This window comes from Rhinoderma darwinii, chromosome 6 (genome assembly GCF_050947455.1).
Source record: "Rhinoderma darwinii isolate aRhiDar2 chromosome 6, aRhiDar2.hap1, whole genome shotgun sequence".
Lineage (NCBI taxonomy): Eukaryota > Metazoa > Chordata > Amphibia > Anura > Rhinodermatidae > Rhinoderma > Rhinoderma darwinii.
In genome coordinates, this window is record NC_134692.1 from 116,949,924 (window position 1) to 116,974,098 (window position 24,175).

The 24,175-nt window shown below is 41.3% G+C and overlaps 1 protein-coding gene across 1 annotated transcript; it reads right to left on the minus strand.

The window, feature by feature from the left end:
* Positions 1-1,584: 1,584 nt before the first annotated feature.
* Positions 1,585-11,795, minus strand: LOC142656628 (protein spinster homolog 1-like). Its single transcript, XM_075831552.1, has 12 exons — positions 11,594-11,795; positions 10,560-10,625; positions 9,644-9,780; positions 9,114-9,265; positions 8,686-8,755; positions 8,256-8,398; positions 8,017-8,169; positions 6,016-6,205; positions 5,005-5,070; positions 4,668-4,766; positions 3,915-4,086; positions 1,585-2,774 (listed from the first exon to the last, which is right to left on the minus strand). Exons 1-12 carry the CDS (start codon positions 11,793-11,795, stop codon positions 2,770-2,772), a joined length of 1,455 nt encoding a protein of 484 aa, XP_075687667.1. The 3' UTR covers positions 1,585-2,769.
* Between the last annotated feature and the right edge of the window lie 12,380 nt (positions 11,796-24,175).

Below are 24,175 nucleotides of genomic sequence, written 5' to 3' on the forward strand. Positions count from 1 at the left end.
GTTACAGATTATGAGCCTGGGGACATCCCAAAACAAAAAGACAGGAAGCAAATACTGAGCCGAGATATCTTTATATATGGATTCCATGAAAAAAATTATATTGAAAAGTTAACTTACAATGATTTTTTTGAGGGACTGCACAGTCATATTATTGAGTCTGGGGGAGGGGGGTTAAAGGGGTCATGGGGGCAATTGTCCATCCCTAAACTGCAGCTGCAATTTATTTTTATAATTATCCGTTATCTATTTGATTAATGGAGTTTTCTCATCTGGGACATTTATGGCATATTCACAGGATATGCCGTAAATGTCAGATAAATGCGGGTCCCACTTCTAGGAACCACACCTATCTCTAAAACGGGGCCCCCTAAATCCCGTTCTAGGGGTCTGAAGTAATATTGGGGTCTGGAGTCTGAAGTATTGTAGGGCTCTGGTCTGGAGTCTATAGTAATGTAATAGTCTGAGGTCTGAAGTAATTTAAGTGTCTGGCCTGGGGTCTGAAATAATGTAGGTGTCTATTCTGAGGACTGAATTAATTTAGGCCTCTGGTTTGTAGTCTCAAGTAATTTGGGGGTCTGAGGTCTAAATTAGTTACGGGGTTTGGGGTTCTAAATTAATTTATGAATTTGGTGTTTGAATTTATTTGTGGCCTGGGGTCTGAATTTGTGTTGCAACAGAGGTTGGGGATGCCCTATAGAAGCGAGGGTCTAAAGATCTCTGGGCAACCATTTCCTCAGATATCATAAGTCATTATAGTGGTCTTGGTCAGCCCGAGAATAAAAGGAAATTGAACAACTCCAATCAGAGTCTCATTCATGTGTAACGTCCACAGCCGCAGACTGTTGTGCTTAAATGCTGCCCCAACGGCCGCGGCCATGGACAAGTGAGATTCGGGCGGCATCTCCCTCTTGGGAGACGCCGACACTCACTTCCGCATTGCTGCACTAGTTCACGTAGGCCAGTGCACACACATGAGGAAAATCTGTAATTAGCCTATGATCACCCTGGACTATAAAAAGGGCTCTGCCCTTTCATTCATTGCTTGAGCATTGTTGTGTTTACCCATGTTAGTCTTAGCAAATGGTCCCTTAGTGTTATCCTGCTCCCGTTGTTCCCGTGCTCTGCTACCTGTATCCTATAACCCATGCTATATCTGTTCCTACGCCTTAAGCTGTTGTAGTCGTGTTATGCCACTGGTCATGCCTGCTGATATACACCTCGTGTGGTGTCTACAAGTTCATCCGTGCCGAGCCTCCATTACTGTCTGGACTATTAAAGGTAATCTTGTAGTAGGACTGTTGTTTGGCCAGCTGCTACTCTGCTACGGCGGTGCGGACTAGTTGGTCCACATACCCACGGATCGTGACATCCTGTGAATAGGAAATACGTTTTGTTTGTGGAACAATCACATTTTTAGACTATTCCTGCATTTCAATCCTGACTCTTCCTTTGATAGGTTTTTATAACTTTCAGAAGCATTTCCCTATAGCTATCTAATAATCCAGAATGTGTAATAAACCAGCAAGTAAAGACAGTATACTATAATAATGTGCTACTATATAATAAAACGCTATCTTTCGGATCATATATTTTTATTAAAATAGCATGACTACATTTTTTCCATAAAGTTGGTATACTTGTAAGAATATTAAAAGCAGTCATGAACATGATGGTTTTAAAATTCGTCCTTTCATCTAAAGATGGTATATAACTGCAGTGTCTTTAGTTGGTATAATGAAGATGAAGGGTATTAAAGTTTGGCAAGCATTGTTTTGCATTTTTGTTGGTAGTTGCCATTGGTGGTAGGTAAAACTCATCATAGCACTGTGACTCAGCCGAGCCACAGGCAGCGACATTTGTCATTCTTTGTAAGGTCTCATTTGGCACTGTGACTCAGCTGAGCCACAGGCAGCGACATTTGTTATTTGTTATGATGTTATTTGACAAATAAATCGGGTCTCGTTCGGCACTGTGACTCAGCTGAGCCACAGGCAGAGACATTTATCATTTGTTGCGACATTAAGGCTCTCTTTGGAATACAGTCCTGTAGTCCAAAGATTTTTCTTTCAAGTCCAAGTTTGCACTGTGACTCAGCCGAGCCACAGGCAGATACATTTGTCTTTCCTTGTGAGGTTATTTCACAAGGACTCCAGGGATTTGGATCTGTAGTCCAAATATTAGTCAACTCCAGGCTGGCACTGTGACTCAGCCGAGCCACAGGCACAGAAAAAATTCCTTTGAGGTGGACCTAAGTTTGCTGTTAGTCTTTTCTGCAAATTCCTTGGGATGCTTTTCTGAGGAAGAAGTCAGTGAAAGCTCCATATAAATGAGTCTGTGAGGTTGGTCTCGTTTTCTTCCTCAAGCAATCTTTGGAATTGCAGACAATCTAGGTCCAGTTTCCTCAATTGTCGGTATAGTATCTATAATGTTTCAACCACTGGAACCAGTAACAGAGTAGGCAATGGCAGCTTTGTAGTCATGACTACCACTGCCAACTTGCTTGGTATCCTGCCATTTGCATACATGTTGACTTTATGCTGTGTGGTGTCCTTGATTCTGCACGCAGAGAATCCATTTGTGGTTGTTTGGAAACATTATAGTTTTGTCTTGAGCAAAGCAGAGCCCTGCTGCTCATTATGGTGAAAGTCTTTAGAGCTCCAAAATATTGATGCTTTTAGTTTTTGATGCCTTTCTTGTATTTCAGCCATGGACATTCCAAGATGTAATGTTCTGATCTTGAGGTATGGTGTAAATAAATGTCCGAATGCATCATCCTGTTATTGAGGTAAAACAAAATAATAAGATTAATGAGGTAGGAATACATTATCAGATCATTCACATGTAATACTGTTCTGCTTTACAATACTAGATGGTTAATTACAAGAGAAGTTACAGATTGTGAACTATCAACGTCACCTATGAGCCTCATTCATCAAAACTGTCTAAGGTAAAATCTGGCTTTATTGCCCAGATTACCAATCAGTGCTCTGATTTGATATCTTTAAATCTATGCAATTTATGTATTTCATGAAATAAAACATATTTGATAGATGGAAAAAAACTTCAATCAGTCAGTAAAGACTTCACCATAATGTCTTTGTGTTCAACTACTTCCACTAAAAAACGTATTAGATTAGGTTGAGGGATTTGCGATTATTGATTAGGTTCAGTGTGTGTTCACACGTTGCTGTCAATTTGTGTTTTTGCCGCAAATTTTGCAAAATCATAAAAAAATGTCATGTTTTTGCAGCAACTTCTTTAATCTGGGGGTAAAAAGGGACGAAGCCTTAGCATTTGTATAGGGGAAAGAAAAATTACGTAGCTACATAATCATAATTATGCACCTATATGTACCATCAAATTTTCTGTTTGGGTCACACCTTTAGCTACAAATATTCATTTTATGCATTTTTATGAAAAATTTAATTTTGACACAAAATTGCACGACTGTGCCTGTGTGCATAAAGTGCAGAAAAGCAGTTTGACAATGTGTCAGGTGTCCTCTTTTACAAAATATATAGGCATAAGGGTTTAGTATGAGACTTTATTTTGCAAGTTAGGTTTTATTTATACATGTCAATAGTGTGAAAATGTTACAGGTTGCTAGAAGCAAAATGTCCAAAAACCCTGGCTGCAAAAGGGTTAATCTTCCTGCACCCTGGACCAATAGCAGATATTCACTTGTTAATAAGCATCAGGAACTCTAGTATTAATGAGCTGAGACATCCCAGGTATTTACACAAGACTAAATTGTCAGACAAATTACAATCAATCAAAAATCCCATAAAGCAGAATATACAGATTTTGATATAGTCCATATTTTACATTTTCTGACCATACTGGTGGATCTCCACTTTAATTCTGCAGGAGGCATGAGTAAACATTGAACATACACATACAGACAGGGTACATACCTTGGGACTCTATGTCTGCCCTCTTTCGATCTCTCTCAAGAAAGAGGGCAGTTGCCAAGAAGAACCCTCCTCCAATAGCGGATACGAAAACGCAGACCATGAGGGCATATTGCAGGCTGTTAAACATCAATAGGTCAGATTCCGGCTTCCCTTTGCGGATGAGGTCAGATAACTGAGGATAAGAAGACAACACATTGTTATGTAAGATGAATTATTAGAAATAACACAAGTGTATATATTTTTTCCAGACAGTAGATGCTGGATACTATTCGGGAAATCTGGTGACAGCACATGGTAGGAGGTGGCAAGAGGAAACTCCTCACCATAGTTAGCAGAGGAGCTTCCGACCTTCAGCCCATGAGGAGCACTGGTTAAAACTTTGCTAGCCCCAGTTTTACTTATTGGCAAGAGTTTTGCATGTTTTTTTCTTAGGAAGATTATCAATGGCAGGGTAAGAATATTTTCTGGTGTATTTGTGCTGTATGTATGTGGTATGACTGCTCTATGTCATGTCTTCGTTCTGTCTATAAGCTGAGTAGGTATACTATCGGTGCTGTATTGGCATTGTATGTGTACTATATGATTTTTGGGGGATGATAATGTTGATAATGTCTGCTTGGTGTCTGCGTACTGTATTAGTGCTGTCTGCTTCATGTGTAATGTTTGTCTGTTGTGTGTTGTTCACACTGGGGGTCAGTCAGGCTAAGACTTTGCTCATATACCCATTAGGAAGATAATGTGACTAATACTTACCACTCCGATGAGATATGGGCTCCATGCATCACCCAGCAGGTGGGACACAATGATTTGTAAGGCCTCCGCTGTGGAGCGTCTTCTGGGGGTCACCACACTCTAAAACAAGAGGAGATTCTGAGTAGACAGAAGGACGTTACTGACCCTAACTCAACAATGGCAGCCAGACAAAGTGACCAAATATCTGCATTATAATATCTGCAAACAGCGCAGTCCACGCTTATAATGTTCTCCGTCTCTTGTCTGGCAGTTATTGTAGAGTCAGTGGCATTTCATGGACTACGCAGGAAAACAGAGAAAAGCCTAAATAAATGTCATTTCAGCTATGATCACTCACCAGGAGGATGTCGTCCACAATGGCAAAGTTCAGCGTCAGCAACAACGCCCCAATGAAGATGAGAATCTGTAGTGAAAAGAAAACATTCAGAAAAGACTGGATGGTGAAGGGGGAAGAGTACAAGTGTTTATCCATTACCCTGAACACAAGTGCTGCACAGGGGGGCAATAAACCTGCCTATAGACCTTACACTGGATAATAATGTACAGTATATGTGTATTATATGTGTGTGTTTGTGTTTGTAAAGCTGTGTATTTGGATGTGTATGGTATCCAGTGGTATATACAGTTTTTAAGTATAGGTATATATTTGTGTATGTGTTCCTACAGTTACTATATGTTTGTGTATATGTATCTACAGGTACTATATGTTTGTGTATGTGTATCTACAGGTACTATATGTTTGTGTATATGTATCTACAGTTACTATATGTTTGTGTATATGTATCTACAGGTACTGTATGTTTGTGTATATGTATCTACAGGTACTATACGTTTGTGTATATGTATCTACAGGTACTCTACGTTTGTATATATGTATCTACAGGTACTATATGTTTGTGTATATGTATCTACAGGTACTATATGTTTGTGTATATGTATCTACAGGTACTATACGTTTGTGTATATGTATCTACAGGTACTCTACGTTTGTATATATGTATCTACAGGTACTATATGTTTGTGTATATGTATCTACAGTTACTATATGTTTGTGTATATGTATCTACAGGTACTATACGTTTGTGTATATGTATCTACAGGTACTCTACGTTTGTATATATGTATCTACAGGTACTATACGTTTGTGTATATATATCTACAGGTACTATATGTTTGTGTATATGTATCTACAGGTACTATACGTTTGTGTATATGTATCTACAGGTACTCTACGTTTGTATATATGTATCTACAGGTACTATATGTTTGTGTATATGCTTTTTTCACCCTTTTTAATATTATTAACAGAAAAACATCAATCACAACAAGCTGTTCATCAGCAACTTACATAGGAGGCCACAAGACTGAATCTTGCCAAGGTCAAGGCCAAGAGCAGGAAAGGGGCGGAGCCAAGCATTCCGCAAGCACAGACTAATGCGTCTGCTCGGGGGTTGACCTTCCTGAACCTTTTACTTATTTCCACACCAGCTCCAACTCCTACGATTCCGGTGATTATAGTGATCATCCCAAAAATTTGGCTGCAAAGGAAGGGTTAAAGAGGTTAACATATGGATTGTAAAAAATTTGATATAAAGGGTGATTAAAGGATCTTAGTATGACTACTACTCCAACTATCTTTATCTTTGTAAAGATTTAGTCCCTAAACTTCATTCAATGGCAGATGTCTTTACATGCACTCCCTGCAGGATTAATTAATCATGACTAACCTGTATGTATGGAATATGTACATGCACTCCCTGCAGGATTAATTAATCATGACTAACCTCCATGTATGGAATATGTACATGCGCTCCCTGCAGGATTGATTAATCATGACTAGCCTGTATGTATGGAATATGTATATGCGCTCCTTGCAGGATTGATTAATGATGACTAACCTGTATGTATGGAATATGTACATGCGCTCCCTGCAGGATTGATTAATCATGACTAACCTATTTGTATGGAATATGTACATGCGCTCCCTGCAGGATTGATTAATAATGACTAACCTGTATGTATGGAATATGTACATGCGCTCCTTGCAGGATTGATTAATCATGACTAGCCTATATGTATGGAATATGTACATGCGCTCCCTGCAGGATTGATTAATGATGACTAACCTGTATGTATAGAATATGTACATGCGCTCCTTGCAGGATTGATTAATCATGACTAACCTGTATGTATGGAATATGTACATGCGCTCCTTGCAGGATTGATTAATCATGACTAGCCTTTATGTATGGAATATGTACATGCGCTCCCTGCAGGATTGATTAATGATGACTAACCAGTATGTATGGAATATGTACATGCGCTCCCTGCAGGATTGATTAATCATGACTAGCCTGTATGTATGGAATATGTACATGCGCTCCCTGCAGGATTGATTAATGATGACTAACCTGTATGTATGGAATATGTACATGCGCTCCCTGCAGGATTAATTAATCATGACTAACCTCCATGTATGGAATATGTACATGCGCTCCCTGCAGGATTGATTAATCATGACTAAAATGTATGTATGGAATATGTACATGCGCTCCCTGCAGGATTGATTAATCATGACTAACCTGTATGTATGGAACATGTACATGCGCTCCTTGCAGGATTGATTAATCATGACTAGCCTGTATGTATGGAATATGTACATGCGCTCCCTGCAGGAGTGATTAATGATGACTAACCTGTATGTATGGAATATGTACATGCGCTCCCTGCAGGATTGATTAATCATGACTAAAATGTATGTATGGAATATGTACATGCGCTCCCTGCAGGATTGATTAATCATGACTAAAATGTATGTATGGAATATGTACATGCGCTCCCTGCAGGATTGATTAATCATGACTAACCTGTATGTATGGAATATGTACATCCGCTCCCTGCAGGAACAATTAGTCATATGTATGTTGTACCAACAGGATACAGACAGGGCTCTCTATGGACCTATCCTAAATATCTTGCCAGTATAGAGCAGACTGTCATGTAGCAGTCTATATACATTATAGGGGGAGATTTCAGATTTGTTGAAGATTTGGCAAATAAATATCCACAACACTGTATGTACTACAATCACATGTTGGGGAAATGTTAATTTTCACTGTGGATTTCACCCTTAGCAATGTAAATGTTGAAATCTGAAGCAAATCCTCAGTAAAATCTGCATGTAACGCACCACGTCTGAACCCACCCTATAATAAGACTTCTACCAGGAGCCCTGACCCTTCACCGTGTAGCCTTGCCCAAAAGTCAGGTCAAGAAGAGAAGAGTATGGACATAATGGCAGAGAGCCCCCCTCACAACCTCCTGGCACACCCAGTAAATAAGCGTTTACCTGTCATCAGATTGACATATTACAGTCTGACATGGATCACCTCTGTATAGGAGGACCCGGGCCCGCTTGTAGAATGATAGAGCCCAGTGGGAGAGGGAGCCGGAAATAAATGTCACTGTTGTGAATCCCAGCATGGAAAGCATAAAGCTCGGGCTACAGAGAGAGAGAGAGAAATGTAAGTGACACAAGAGACACGGGGTAAAGCCAGCGACAACCATCACTATACAGAAAACACTCACTTTTTCAGCAAAGCTTTCACATCTGACATCCAAGAATTGTTGTTTGTGTGTTTCTGACCATTCTGTTCCGCGGCTCCTCTGGATGGTTCCTTCATAATTAAGAGAAGCAGTAGGACGGCTATAATCCCCAGACCTGGAATGATCTGTTCAGAAGAAGGAGACATTGTATATTATATATATAAATAGAAGTGACTGAAACCAGATTTAAGAAATGAAAAATAGGAAATGACTAAAAAAACAAACACCCATATGTCAGTGTTCATAAATGGCTCTCTATAGGTTCCTGAAGGACACTCAGAGAGCTGGAACTGCAACCAAGTGCCCTACTTATTGCTCATCGATGCAGCAGATAAGGGGAGCAATTCCAATAATAAGACTTTACAGGGAAATCGTTGTTTGCCTGCAGGAATCCCGCAATTCTCTCACTTACCCGCAAAGTCCAGTGCCAGTCACCACCAATAGCACTTGTCAATTTAGCGCCCATGATGTATCCAAGGCCACTTAATAGGCAAAAAAGAAGTTTTAAAGTTAAGAATGGGCCATAATCTCCACACAAATATAACTATATACAGACATATATATTAACAGTATAAACATATGCACACATTATATATATTAGACACTTTTTTCATCCTTGATCTTGGTGTGATCAGGAACAATGTGAAGTGATAGCAGGAAATCACAATAGTCTTTACAGTAAGATCAATTCTGCTAGTCATAGGGTTATATGTAAACTGCAGATCATGCAATTCTCCAATATACAAACTCAGTTACATCTATACTAGAAGGTCCTTTTAAATATTCAGAGGATCTCTTGTCATAAGTACTGGATTTTATGTGTTTACACAGGAGACTTACCAGCCCACGGGGATAGCAGTCCAAAAGATGGACAACATGCGGCTGCGCTGGTCTGCTATAAATAGGTCGGCGATGATGGAGGGGGCGATGGTGGAGTAAATTGCAGCGCCAATGCAAACCAACCCTCGCATAAGCAGAAACAGCCAGTAATACTGGGGAAGAGGAAAAAAAATAATCATTCAGAAAATCTTCAGTAAATCTTTAACTTTGGGACTCTTATTGATGGCCTAGTCTTAGGATAGACAATGAATGTTTGGTCAGTGTGGGTCTGAACTCCAGGACCACAGACTATCACAATGAAGGGCCGTGGCATTCTTGTGAGCGATGTGTCTCTTCCATTGTTTACACAGGCACAGTGGCCTGTCCGAAAGGGTGGCTGTACCTGGTATTACATCTCGTCACATAAACGTCATTGGGTGGATCGTTGGGGTCCCAGAGGTCAGAACGCCACCAATGAAACATGGAAGAAGGATAGGCCATCAATGTGATAATCCCGTAAAACCCCTGTAATAATGAACTCAGGATGTTACCTCATCAGGAATAAATGAGCTGCCAAGGATGACGGCTGACCAGAGGGTGATACCAATGCATAGCAGATATTTCCTATTCCAGTGATCACCCAAATATCCAAATACTGGAGCCAGCAACATGAAGCTGCAGAGGAAGACTGAAAGAGAAGGAACAGAGAAGACGTGAAAGGAAGAGTCCCGACCGGGAAGACTCAGTGGATGAGATTTATTAACTTTTCTATGCCCTGAATTTGCAAAATCAATTTAGAGTTTTGTGCCATATTTGACACGTGCGCCACTTTTCTAAAAAGCAGATGGAGCTCAGCGGAAGGAGGCATTGCCATCTGCAGCCCGACAATTTCAACATAATTTATGCCAGAAATTGGAGTAAATTATAGCGCAAATCCTGCTCGTGGCTGGCGTAGAATTGATTTTCGGAATTTTTTAAAGGACATTCACCTAGTTATACATTAGGTGCATTTTTCTCCAACCTTCTTTATATTACGACTGGAGTATGAAAATCAAAATAAAATTAATTTTTAAATGGACAAATTATATTAAATCCTGCATTTAAACCTCACTCCCCAACCCCCACTTTAGTTATTCCCCTCCCCCTCTCATTCATTAATGTAAAGCTTCACTGTGCGACACCTTTTGCCCTATAGTGAAATTGATGTAGTATATCTGGTTTCCTATTTTGCGGTTCTCAGACCCCCAGCCCATTCACAGCAGGCACCATTATGTACGTCCATCAGCTGTCCATTCCCCTGACTGAATCTTATTTCTTCACTAGAGACTGATGACATCACAACCTTGTGTCAGTAACATCATGAGACTCCAGTGAATAGATTGGTCACCTTCTCTAGAATATTGGTTTAGCGCCTAAAATGGCGGATTCCAGGTGACTTACAGAATACGATTTTATGTTAATATCTACCTGCTTGCAGCAAGCCAGATCCACTGTCTTTCATATTAAATGATTTTTGTAAGTATGGCAGCGTCCCTGTCAGAATAAAAGAGAGATGTCACTATAGACAATGCATGGATTCCCATTATACACATTTATGGCGTATCCACATTGTATGTAGATGTGTTACAATGGCGTCTTTCTCCAGGCCTTGCTTCTTCCTACTGTGGCACGGTCAGGCAGGATGGCTGATGTGCAGGGAGCAGCTGAGCAGGCATGCAGGGTGCAGCCGGGAGTGGTGCCATGGCGGCGCGGCTTTACACAAGGAAGTAGAGGGAAGCGCCGCAGCAGGTGGGGGGTGGGTGTTATGGAGGATGAAGGAGGTGGACCGGGGGATACTATAGGGGGAAACATTGAGTGGGCTTGTATAGGGTATACAGATATATAGGGATAACAGCAGGGACTGTACACCTGTCCCTGACTGTCCATATATTAGTGTTAGTGACTTTATGCCTGTCCCTGACCGTCCCTATGAGTGTTAGTGACTGTACTCCTGTCCCTGACTGTCCCTATGTGTGTTAATGACTGTACGCTTGTCCCTGACTGTTCATATGAGTGTTAGTGACGGTACGCCTGTCCCTGACTGTCCCTATAAGTGTTAGTGACAGTACGCCTGTCCCTGACTGTCCATATGAGTGTTAGTGACTGTACTCATGTCCCTGACTGTCCCTATAAGTGTTAGTGACAGTACGCCTGTCCCTCACTGTCCCTATGAGTGTTAGTGACTGTACTCATGTCCCTGACTGTCCATATGAGTGTTAGGTACTGTACGCGTGTCCCCGACTGTCTCTATAAGTGTTAGTGACTGTCCCTTACTGTCCCTATTTAAAAAAGCAATGCAAACTACATGTAAAGTTACTCTATGTTTTGTGCAGTTTTCTATTAACTAGACTACATGTATGATGTGAAGAGATTCAGAGTGCTGTTATTATAGGTACCTCCACAGCTACAGCATTGATAAAGCCCCCCCCCCCTTGAAAACAATGTAAGCACCCCCCACTTACCAGTGATAGTGAACCGATCCATGTAGGATATAAGATTTATATAGAAGAGAATCCCTACAATAATGATGGAGCGTGTGTAGGAGATTCCAGTTCGGTCATGCACGTCCTGTGCGCTGGGGCTTTCGCCATCGTCTTCGTTTATCTCACATGGAGGAGCCAATAGGCCTTTCTCCTCATCAATGTTCTCATGGCAAGACGCCATGTTCACAGATTCTGAGACTGTAAACTCTGGAGATGGGAAAGAGACATAATATTTAATAACTTTTTATTACCATCAGGGTATATTCACATGCGACAGATTTTTTGTAAGAATTTCTCTGGCTGCCAATTAGTTCCAATTATCTGATTGTTTCTGCAGCAAGAATATGGATTTCTGCAAGACCCATTTATATGAATTGGAGAGTTGCTAAAATTTCTGCAACAACTTTGCTGCATGTAAATTCCCCCTTATACCATTAGCGTCGCATTATCCGAGAAATTCTGATAGATAATATGGAATCTCACAAAACCAGAAGATTGAAGAGAGAACCAGTGTTGAGATTTCTGATTAAATGGGTTGTAGGTGATTAGAAAAACATGGCAGTTTTCTAAACAGAAACAGCGCTACTCATGTCTATGGTCATTGTCTGCTATTGCAGCTCACCCCCATTTAAATGAATGAGGCTTAGCTGCAATACCAGAAACAGCCAATGGACAGTAGTGGCGCTGTTTCTGGAATAAAGCAGCCTTATTATGTAATCACATTAAGGCCTCATACACACGATTTTTTTATAATAATAATAATGAACCAATACAGCGTTTTATACAGATGGGCAAAACAGACAAATTGATCTCTGTGTTGGTCGCTGCACTGGTTCCATACTGATTCTGATTTGCTCCATACACCGTCTGACAGAGAAAGGCACTATGGGGGAAACTTGGCTTTCATATGGGATCTGATGAATTATGCTGAATTTTGTTTTTACATAGATTGTACAAAGAAACCGCACCAGCGAAATACACGCCATTGTACATAAACTCATAGACTAACATTAGCTGCGTATTTGGGGTCTCACTGCGCTGTCTTCCTGAACATTATAAAGGGGCTGTCTCATCAAAACCACTTCTATCCATATGCCCTGAGGTTCCAGGAGTGAGACACGTGGCGATCCGCTGATCATATGGGCGACTTTTTATCGGTAAAATTTACTTGATAAAACAATCCTTTAACTATGACCGTTCCATAATCCAGAACGTCTGATAATCTGGCAGCTGTGAGATTTTGTTAGTATCCTATTGAATGATTTTTACTGTATGATTATTGCTCAAACGATAATTCCATATCCCACGCAGATAATGGTGGGATGCGTCACACAATACCTCCTCCCCTGAATTTACAGCACCCAGGTGTCACATTGATATATATGCCTCTATTCATATGATGCCCAAGACCATGCAGCAGAGCTGTGCCAATCAGCTGCTGTAGAATCAGATGTGCGGCTGGGGAGTAAGGTGCATAATAATCTGCAGTAAAAGTCTTATCAGCCTTGTTGAGTGTAACAAATGGAATAAACTGGGTACTCACCAATACTTTTCTGTCCACTAGACGGCGCTCACAATCTCTCTCTTTTCTCACTCACTCTCATTCTATTTCTGTGTGACATCATCGCTTTGTGACATCATCGCTTTGTGACATCATCGCTTTGTGACATAGGAGTTGAGGCCACTGTGATGTAAGTGTTAATAAACAATGGGGCTCAGTTATAAGACTACTGTACAATAATGTGATCTGCCCTCTTATATAACCTGTGCCACTAGTAATGTCAGGTCCGTATTTCACACCGAATAACCACCTCTGTAAATTGAAAGCTGAAGGCATGCCTGGAAAGAAGTACACCACACAAATGTCTGAGGTACAGCTTCAATGTCAGCCAGGAGGAACTGAACTTTATTCAGAACAAAGAAACACACACAGAGAAGACACATGCCCCTCCCTATAGATGTGTGACTTGCTTAAATTCTATTCGCTCCCCAGCTGTAACTTTTCCTATACATTCTTCTGCACACTCCTCTTTGCATTCCAGGGGGCGGTGTCTTCCATAGGTGTGTCCGACATGAACAAAGAACTTGTTATATATATCAGTATATTACACAAAGAACTGAAATGTATATACATATGTGTGAGGATAATATTTTTCAGACAATATACATAGTAATGATCCCTGACAGTCCCCCCTAAAAATATTATTACTCTATCCCTGAGTCTCGCCTAGCAACCTACCACTGACCACTCGAACCAGGCGGGTAGGGGTTTTGGATTTCTTCACCAGCTTGAGACGAGCTACTCCTGATGAGTAACCCCCCTTTGTACCTGGACTTCCAAGGTGTCGGAGTGGTCCTAACTTTCCCTATTCTCCTCTGGATACAGGATGGTTGTCTTGATATAATCTACAAACCGCTGCTGGTTGTAATATATATATATATAATTAATCCGGTCTACATTTTTATTAACAGTAATAATTGTCGCACTGTCACTTACTGTCCTAATGGGACTTTACCCCTGCAGATATGACAGGTCATGGGCAGCACAGTGACCTTCACCTCACACCTTCACATAAAACTCCTCAGATTGTAATTTGCAGCACCGTGGCATATTTACACACATTATAATTATAAACCTCAGACATTATAAACAATAGGGCCTCAGCTAATAACATAATGCTATCACCAATCTCATGCTATCACCCTCAGGTCTCGGGTCCCATCAGTTCATTGCCAGTCCTGTACACCATCATCTTCTTCTTCTCCTGTCTTCTGCTCTTCACTGACTGTCACCCTCAGGGTAACCCACACAATTGTGGAGTCAGACTACGTTGGTGTCCAGTGGGGGAGTTATTATTACCCCCTCCTGGTCACTTATCAAAACACTTGATCCTGCTGACGGATTCACTCAGGTCTTTGGTCTTTACTTTGCTGATGTCCTCAGGACTTGGTTTGGTCCTTCTCATCTGTCCGACACCGTCTCCTTTAGTTTACGTCATCAGGCTGTACATAGCACCTCATGTTGTGAGCCTGGGGTGAGATCCCACGTAGGCGGATTAGTGGAGTTGTATTGTGACTATCAAACCCTCCGCATCTGTACTCTTCCTCTGGCAAGTTACTTGTCTGGGCGGCCGCTTAGAATTGTGACACTGCCGTCAGTTCATGATAAACGCGTTGTACTGGCTCAGGCTGCGCCTGCCGCATCTCAGTGATGGAGTTTATCGTGTTAAAAGTCTTTTAGTTCATATTTACTGGCACTTGCTGGGGACCCCCAACTCTTGTCAATTGTTAAAATAAATACTAACCTGGTGATAACATCATCCGCATACACTATAAACGTTGTTCTAAGTACATACAATAATGTCAGGCCCCTAAATGACATCAAACACCTTTATATAAGGAAAAACTTCTCTGTTACAATGGACAGGGCACCTAGAAGATGTGTAACTTATTGGGTACATTTCATTTGCACTTGGTGATACCCTTTCAGCAGGATTTGTACCTTGATCTCAGCTGATTGCCTGGAACATCTCCACCTCACAGAAAGATACACAGATTCCACATGTTTATCTGACAAGCGTCTTAAACCTATTTTTCTTACTCTAATCTGGTTCGTTCTACCTGGGAAGGCCTCTCAAGGTCTGTTCTCTTTGTGGGAGGCGGGTATGATAAGGTTGGCACCGGTCTGCCAGGACTGTTCTGTAGGCAAATCAAACAGCTCTAACAGAATTTAGCAGCAACAGCTGTAAAGCCTGGGACATACCAATTAGATCTTACCAAATCGATCCTTGCAGTCTTGGGGCATATGTGAGGTCATACACCATCAAAACAAGTGCCATCAAGAGTAAATTGGGTGCAACCGTTTACCTTCCTTTATCCGTCCACATTCTGTTAGAATCTGGTTCTCCCGCCTTCCGCTCCCAGTTGGACTCTTCCTGTGGAGAACAAGCTTTTTCATTGCATAAACATTAATTGATTTTAATCAGATAATCCAATTGAAGAAAAACATTAACAAATAGCATCTTTACATCAAACGTTCACACTGGTCAGTAACTAAAACGTACAAATTGATTCTTCTTCTTTATATACATATCTATACATACACATATACACTGCACAGAATTCTCTGCTCTAAAATTTCCCTTTCACAACAAAAATAAAAATAAACAAATAAATATGTTTTCTAATGGGAATATTCCACTTCTGTACCTTTTATCTGACGCATGACTCTAATAGTCCAATGCTAAGGCTGGTCCAGAACTTTACATAAAACAACCTCAGTATTTAATATTCCCACAACACTTCTTAAATACAATTATTAAACAAACTAACTTTGGGATAACATCTGGAGAACTGCTGATATCTTATTGTACAAACATCAGGTCAATACCTGGGATACCATTGTTCCCCTGTCACTTACACACAACGTCTGCAGTGGGGAAGATACCGGCCATGCTTCAGGCCCCCCCTGAGAACAGGTCTACACACGCGAGCACATTGTCATACACTTCTACCTCCGGTAGTTGTATGTTCTGCAGTCGCTGGGACTGTTAATCTGGCCGGGCTGCACTTTTCACAGGTACCTTTGCTGTTTTACCTATGTCATGCCGTGCGCACATCATGCCGGCTGCTACAAACCTAGTGGTGGCATTATTGTATTCAGGGACAAGCCAATTTACTGACACCTGGCTGCACATACCCTTGTTGTCAGGTCTGTCTTCTCTCGCTCTCTCAATTGGCTTACCCAATGATCCAATAAAGTTCCTACTACCAATGGGCCCATAATTGTGGGCGATGCCAAAAGCGTACCTAGAGTCAGTGTAAATGTCGGCCGTCTTACCTTCTGCCAGGTTACAAGCCTCAGCGAGCACCTCCAGCTCCGCTCCTTGAGATGAACAAGAAGGTGAGAGTGGTTTCTGGGTAATTTACCTGGTGCCTCGTATACTGTCTTGTACATATTGTATAATAAAATATCTCTTTATTACAAATTTACATTAAAAACCCATGTCACATATAGATAGAACATCTCAAAGGGGTGGCGTCTTCATCCTCTAAAATAAAACCAAATGTTATACACTTCTCCACACTCATCTGATAATCACGAGCACTTTGAGAATCTCACTTTTATCAGGTTCTGCAAATACTTGATTAATACAAAAACAAATAAAAAGAAAACATTCCTAAAAACTTTACATCAAATTAACAATGTCCAGACAATTTTTGTTTTGCCTTCTCCCACATCTAAATCCATAAAGACTCGTGTGAGTGACGTCACCTCTGCCTCCTGTGTAACTTTGCTGGAGGGGGATGGTCTCTTACACATTTTTAGATCTCCTGAAACCAAATTAATTAACTCAAAACAAACCAAAATTGTACCTGATCAGTTCCTTCACCCTTCCCCCCTTTGTGGACTCTGCGAGAGTGATGTAGCAGAGTTCAAAACGACATCTCAACATAACACTAAGGGTATGTTCACACGGCGGGGGTCCGTAACGGCTGAAATTACGGGGATGTTTCAGCCTGAAAACATCCCCGTAATTTCAGCCGTACCGGCATGTGCAGGCGCTTGAACGCCGCGTCAATTACGGCCGTAATTAGCGCTGCTATTCATTGGAGTCAATGAATAGCGGCTCCAATTACGGCCAAAGAAGTGACAGGTCACTTCTTCTACGCGGGCGTCTTTATTACGCGCCGTCATTTGACAGCGGCGCGTAATATACGCCTCGTGTGAACAGACAAACGTCTGCCCATTGCTTTCAATGGGCAGATGTTTGTCAGCGCTATTGAGGCGCTATTTTCAGACGTAATTCGGGGCAAAAACGCCCGAATTACGTCCGTAAATAGGCCGTGTGAACATACCCTAACTTAACCCCCTGTAATGTACAACAGCCTGAAACAAAAATGACTTTTTCCTGACAAACATTTGATCTTTACAATGACATGACTCATGTGTGAAATCAAAAATAAAACAATTGTAGTTAGTTATTCAATAAAACAGAAAATATTATCTCTGATAACATTAATTACTGCAAACCAATAAACTGTATATAAAAATAGGGAACGGTGGGGGCACATACATTTTCAAAACCCCGTGTCTCACAGTATCTAAAGTTTAATACATCTGAATTAACATCAAAACACATGAAATCTGATCACATCAGAACACATAAATATCGTAACTTTTATAACCAACAGCGCATGCGCAAAAGAGAAGAAATTTATTTAGGTTTGTACACATTACTGATATATATATATATATATCTCAGCAGTGCATATTGAAATCCCTTGGTCTCATCAGCCCTGCAGACTGCACCCAGTCAGCCCCCCTCCTCCTCCTCCCAAACACAGCACACTTTAGGGGGGAGGGAGGGGGGTCACTAACTCACAACTTCTCACAATCTTAACACTTTCAATGCCGGCAAAACAACATACGTATCTGCAATCATTCATCACACCATTGTATAGGAATTATCTACGTATCAAACACATCTTTAACCGTACAATCTGTCGGCCACCATCTCTATATTATGATGACGTGTTGTTTCATCAGTGAACTAGACTGGAACTTCTGTAAATAGAAAAAACACTACAAATGACAAAATTAACAAGGTGATTATTTCATACTGATTTGGTTGGGCCGGGCGTGGCCACATCAGGGGCAGGGGGGGCAGCCTCTCCCATTGGAAACACAGTGCGCAGCTGTGAAGGGGGGGGGGTGGTTTCCCACCAACAATGAGGACACACTCAACATGAGGTACGGACGCCATTACCGGGCGTCGGCTGGTCGTGTTTTCTAATACATACAACATACAATACCTTTCTTATTCCTAACTTCCTCTTCTGCAAATCCCTCTAAAGCACTTTCCATCAACTTACTACCTTCCAACTTCCCTTTGTTCTCCAGAATACCTTTTGCCCAATCTGCGGCTTGGAGCCGCCCTCCTCTATGGATCCCACACACTTCCATCAATTTCTTAATTTTACGCACGATCCTGGAGATTTGAATATGGACCGTAAACCATCCATTCTAACAGTCTATATTATACACGTAATTTATATAACAATTTTCGATCTGCAACTCTTGGTCTGGCAGGAAATAATATAATTTCACAGTCTCCAACGCTAAGTCTCGCCGAAATAGTATCATCTCTAGTCTGCAATGTATTTATTATTACATCTCGCTAGAATTATAAAAATCTTTAATTAGACTCTCTGGCCTCGCTGGAAATATTAAAATTCCAGTCTGCAGCTCTCTGGTCGGTTATATAACTTTATCCATTTAGACTCTCTGGCTTCGCTGGAAATATAAAAAATTCACAGTCGATAACTCTCCGGTCGTGTTATATAACTTTATCCATTTAGACTCTCTGGCTTCGCTGGAAATATAAAAAAAATTCACAGTCGATAACTCTCCGGTCGTGTTATATAACTTTATCCAGTCCCTAATTACCCAGAGGATGGTTAGTCGGGCGCGACTAGGGTCTCACTGGTTTTCGACCTCACAGCGGAAAATATCACCTCTGTCGCCTGAGATAATCCAGGAAATCAACAAAAGGGTTCTACAGATTGCCACAAGACTGCCCACTAACACAGATAAGACGAAGATTTATAAAATCAATTCGCTTACCGTGTTATTGCGGAGGTGATCAAATTCCTTCAGTGGGCAACTCTGAGTCCTCTGTTTCACCCTGTGATTGTCGACTGTCCGGATTTTGATTTTTCCTCGAGTGAGGCCCCACGTTCGGGCGCCAAATGTCAGGTCCGTATTTCACACCGAATAACCACCTCTGTAAATTGAAAGCTGAAGGCATGCCTGGAAAGAAGTACACCACACAAATGTCTGAGGTACAGCTTCAATGTCAGCCAGGAGGAACTGAACTTTATTCAGAACAAAGAAACACACACAGAGAAGACACATGCCCCTCCCTATAGATGTGTGACTTGCTTAAATTCTATTCGCTCCCCAGCTGTAACTTTTCCTATACATTCTTCTGCACACTCCTCTTTGCATTCCAGGGGGCGGTGTCTTCCATAGGTGTGTCCGACATGAACAAAGAACTTGTTATATATATCAGTATATTACACAAAGAACTGAAATGTATATACATATGTGTGAGGATAATATTTTTCAGACAATATACATAGTAATGATCCCTGACAGTAACAGCCTCTATCTGTATCAATGCTTTCTGACCTTTGGCTATCCAGCTACTATGAAACTACAACTCCCAGCATTGCACCACATTCCTCCATGTATATGTATGTGCTGCGCCATGTGTCCTATCTTTGTACATATAACACTATATATTATTACACATTTGTCATTCTACATCATCTCTTCTCCTTCTAGTCCAGTTATTTATACCTATACAGTAGATAAACCCAAGGCATCCACCACCTGGGGGCCTCTACCGTCACCCCCTTACACTTGGCTTTAACAAACTTATAGGATTTGTTCCAACCGGATAACCCCCTTCCAGCATGCAGCCTCTCCAGCAATCATCTGATTGACAAAGGTCTAGATGTGGGCGGCCATACATTAGTATTACATGGTGCCCATTCTAATCAGGTCCTTGGTGGGGAGCTCCCGCGCTATGACAGAGGTTATCCAGACGGGGCGACTATTTAAATTTGATCGGACCTTAGAAATGTATGCAGATAAATTAACCCTTTTTAACAAAAACGCTCAAAAGATGGAAAGATTAAGGTGAATAAAATCTTTCTTTACTTATTGTGATGCAGCTCCACCTGCACAAAGGTGAGAAAACCATTAGGCCTAGTCAGTGCCAGCCTTAGGTATAGGGGCGCCCCGTGCCGAATTATTTTGGTGCCCCTTCAATACTACCGCCACAGGAAAATAAAAAATATACCCAGGTAGGAAAGTGTTTATCTATCAAACAATATGAGACCACTTTAGTTCAAATTGATTTACAAATACACTGCTTAAAGATCTGTACTGTATACTGTGCACAATAAAACACAACTTTATGCTGTATACACATATAATGCCGCTGTATACTGAACTCACTTATAATAATGCTATATATTGTGCACACATATACTACTGCTATCAATGTGCACACATATAATATCGCTATATGCTGTACTCACATATTATACTGCTATATACTGTACTTCGATATTATATCATAGCACTATATACTATACACACATATAATATCACTACATACTGTACCCATATATAATACTGCTTTATACTATAGACACATATGGCTACATACTATTCAACCATATATCGCTATATACTATACACACATATAATACGGCTATATACAGTACACACTTATACAGTGATACTGCTATATACTATCTATCTATCTATCTATCTATCTATCTATCTATCTATCTATCTATCTATCTATCTATCTATCTATCTATCTATCTATCTATCTATCTACCTAAACTTACAGTCTAGAAATCTTTTATCACCTCTTAACCCCTTAAAGCCTGCCAATACAAGTTCTTATGGCAGTCTTGAGGAGACTTTATGTCATCGCGCTGTGCCCTAATCCCAGCATGTGTCCTGTGCTGTTTAGAGCGGTGGTTCCTGTCGGAATTGAAGAAACCTCCGATTCTGGCTGTTTAATCCCTTAGATGCCGCGGTAAATAGGTCAATTGTGGCATCCAAACGGTTTAAGAGGGAAGGGGCTCCTTCTATCATCCCATTACACCCCTTCAACGTGATCGTCAGGTACCGATGGCTTCCATGGTAGCTGGAGGCCTAAAAAAAGGCAGGGCCTAATAGGATGCCTGTCAGTTTAAGGCCAGGATCACACATACAGGAGTGGACATAAAAGAAAGGAGGTTCATCAGTCTTTTCTTTATACCTTTCTTTGCACTTGGATCAGCTTCTGGCTTCCCTCAATAACTGCACCAAAAAGTGCATCAAAACTCTGCGATCCTGGCTTTAAACTGACAGGCATAATACACTGCAATACAGAAGTATTGAGGTGTTTTATAAAAAACGATCCAACAATCTGATAGTAGGACTACAAAAATGTAAAAAAAAAAGATTAATAGATCAATATAATTTATAACAAAAAATAATAAAACCCATTTTTTCCCCTTACAAAATGCTTTACTATGACAAAAAAATAAAAATAAAAAAAAGAGCCGTTTACTGCTGATTGGGCCTTCCAAAAAACTAAATAAGAAGCGTACAAATAGTCGTAGGTACTTCAAAATGGTACCAATGAAAACAAGAAGTCGCCCCGCAATAAATTAAGCCATCATACAGCTATGTCGACAGAAAAATAAATTTTTTATTGCTTTTAGAATATGGCAACACAAAAATAAATACTTTAGTTTTTTGTTTTTTTATAAAAGTGTTTTCATTGTGCATAAAAAAACCTGTATTAATTTTGTATCGCCGTAATTGTACTGATCCAGCTAGTAAATGTATTATGTTTTTTATACTGCATGGTAAGCGGCGTTATTTTAAAATGCAAAAAATACTTTTGATGATTTTTTACATTCTCCTCAAAAAAAAGTTTAAAAAGAAGCTAAGCAAGTTATATGTACCACGAAATTGTGGCATTAAAAAAATATAACTCGTCCCACAGAAAAAAGCCCTAAGGCCCCATGCACATGACCGTAAAAAAACTTCCGTAATTACGGACCCATTCACTTCTATTGTCCGCGGACACCTTCCCGTTTATTTACGGGAAGGTGTCCGGGCCGTAGAAGTGTACCGCAAATGATAGAACATGTCCTATCTTTTGCTTTTTACGGGCCGTGCTCCCATACTTTGTATTTCTTGGTCCACGGAGATAGCACCCCCCAGAGGCTGGGGGCATGTCTGAGGCAGATGTTAAAAGATTGGGGCGTTGGAAGTCGAACGCTTTCCGCCGTTATGTTCACCCGCATTTGTTGGTTTGTTAATTATTTCTGTTTTTCTTTCATTATATGTTTCAAGAGGCCTTTGGTGTGGCTGTTGGGCCAATCCTACATTTATTGGGCTGCACAGCGAGCTTCTTATCGGCCCGGGGGTACCAGTCTCGGCTTCCGTCAAGCGGATGTAGCTTGGAAATGTTTTAGGGGTCTTAAATGGCTCCAGGTTCTCTCTGAAGTGGTCGCCTTGAGCAAAGTTACGCACGGACCGGCAGTCGTGGTCGTGCATGCTGGAGGGAATGACCTATGTTGTTAAGGTGGTGGAACTCATTTCTGTCATAAGGGCTGATTTTGACCGTTTTGCCACATTTTCTCCGGAGTTGTTCATAGTGTGGTCAGAGATAGTACCTAGGGTTCAGTGGAATGATGCTCGCAACCATTCGGCCATTGAAAGGGCGAGACGTATGGTCAACATGCGAGTGTCTCGACATGTTAGGTCCAGAGGAAGGGTGATCATACGTCATCGCCTATTGGAAGGGGATAACAAGGGTTTGATGCTGCAAGATGGTGTTCATTTGAATGACATAGGGCTGGACATTTTCTTGTCAGGTCTGCAGGATGCAATTGATAGGGCGCTTTTTCTTTTGGCTGGTGGGAGTAGGAGCTCGTTATAGGGATACACCTCACTCCTGTGGCGGTGTGGAGGGGCCTTGTCCGTTCAGGCAAGGGACTATGGGAGAACAGTCACCTGCCGTACCAACTAAGACGTGCCCACCGCGGCAGCGGTGGGGAGGCACGCGAAGTGACGGTATATTCAACAAGATCAAGATCTTCCGGTATTAGCTGCGGACAAGGTTTTTTCCTCCATGCTTTAATAAAGCTGTGGCCTACCCCCCACTTTTATACCCACACTAAGTCTCTGGTGTCCATCATTTGGGGAAGACAGACCATTCATTTATATCCCGGTTGTCTCACAGCCACCATACTGTTTAAACTTGGGGGCTGGCGACTATCGGGTATGTTCCCTTAAGGGATTTACCCAGCAGTCTGGGTTCCTAGGTAGGTTGGGTTTTATCAGGGATGGGTGGCCCCTCCCTACCATATAAAGTTTGTTATCCAGGGGAATTACTTCCTCTTTGACTCCCCTCTGCCCCTTGGAAAGAACCCTCCTGCCCGCCCACCCTAACATTTGGTTATTTCCTCGCTTGTTTTTCTTTGGAAATTAATATTGCACTGTTCTTCTGTTTAAAGTCGGTTATGTTGTTTTAACTATCTGGACGTGTTGGCAGGTGTGCCATTGACTGTTATATGTGTAACTTTTATATTACTCATCCTTTCCCTTTATTTCCTTGTTTTTAGTGACAGCTGGCGGTGTGGAGGGGCCTTGTCCGTTAAGGCTAGGGACTATGGGAGAACAGTCACCTGCCGTACCAACTAAGACGTGCCCACCGCGGCAACAGTGGCGGGGCACGCGAGGTGACGGTATACTCAACAAGATCAAGATCTTCCGGTGTTAGCTGCGGTCAAGGTTTTTTCCTCCATGCTTTAATAAAGCTGTGGCCTATCCCCACATTTATACCCATACTAAGTCTCTGGTGTCATTCATTTGGGGAAGACAGACCATTCATTTATATCCCGGTAGTCAATATCTCATCCCTCTCTTTGTCCTCCACAGTTATATTCCAATGCTCATCTTTAAGAGGGCCAATA

Bases quoted from the DNA above. Each gene is read 5' to 3' on its own strand.
- LOC142656628 (XM_075831552.1), bottom strand. From the start codon at position 11,795: ATGGCGTCTTGCCATGAGAACATTGATGAGGAGAAAGGCCTATTGGCT. The intron at 6,206-8,016 runs GTAAACGCTTAT...CTTCCTTTGCAG, and splicing joins ATATGTCAATCTGATGACAG to CCAAATTTTTGGGATGATCA. The intron at 4,767-5,004 runs GTGAGTGATCAT...CTCTTGTTTTAG, and splicing joins TTGTGGACGACATCCTCCTG to AGTGTGGTGACCCCCAGAAG.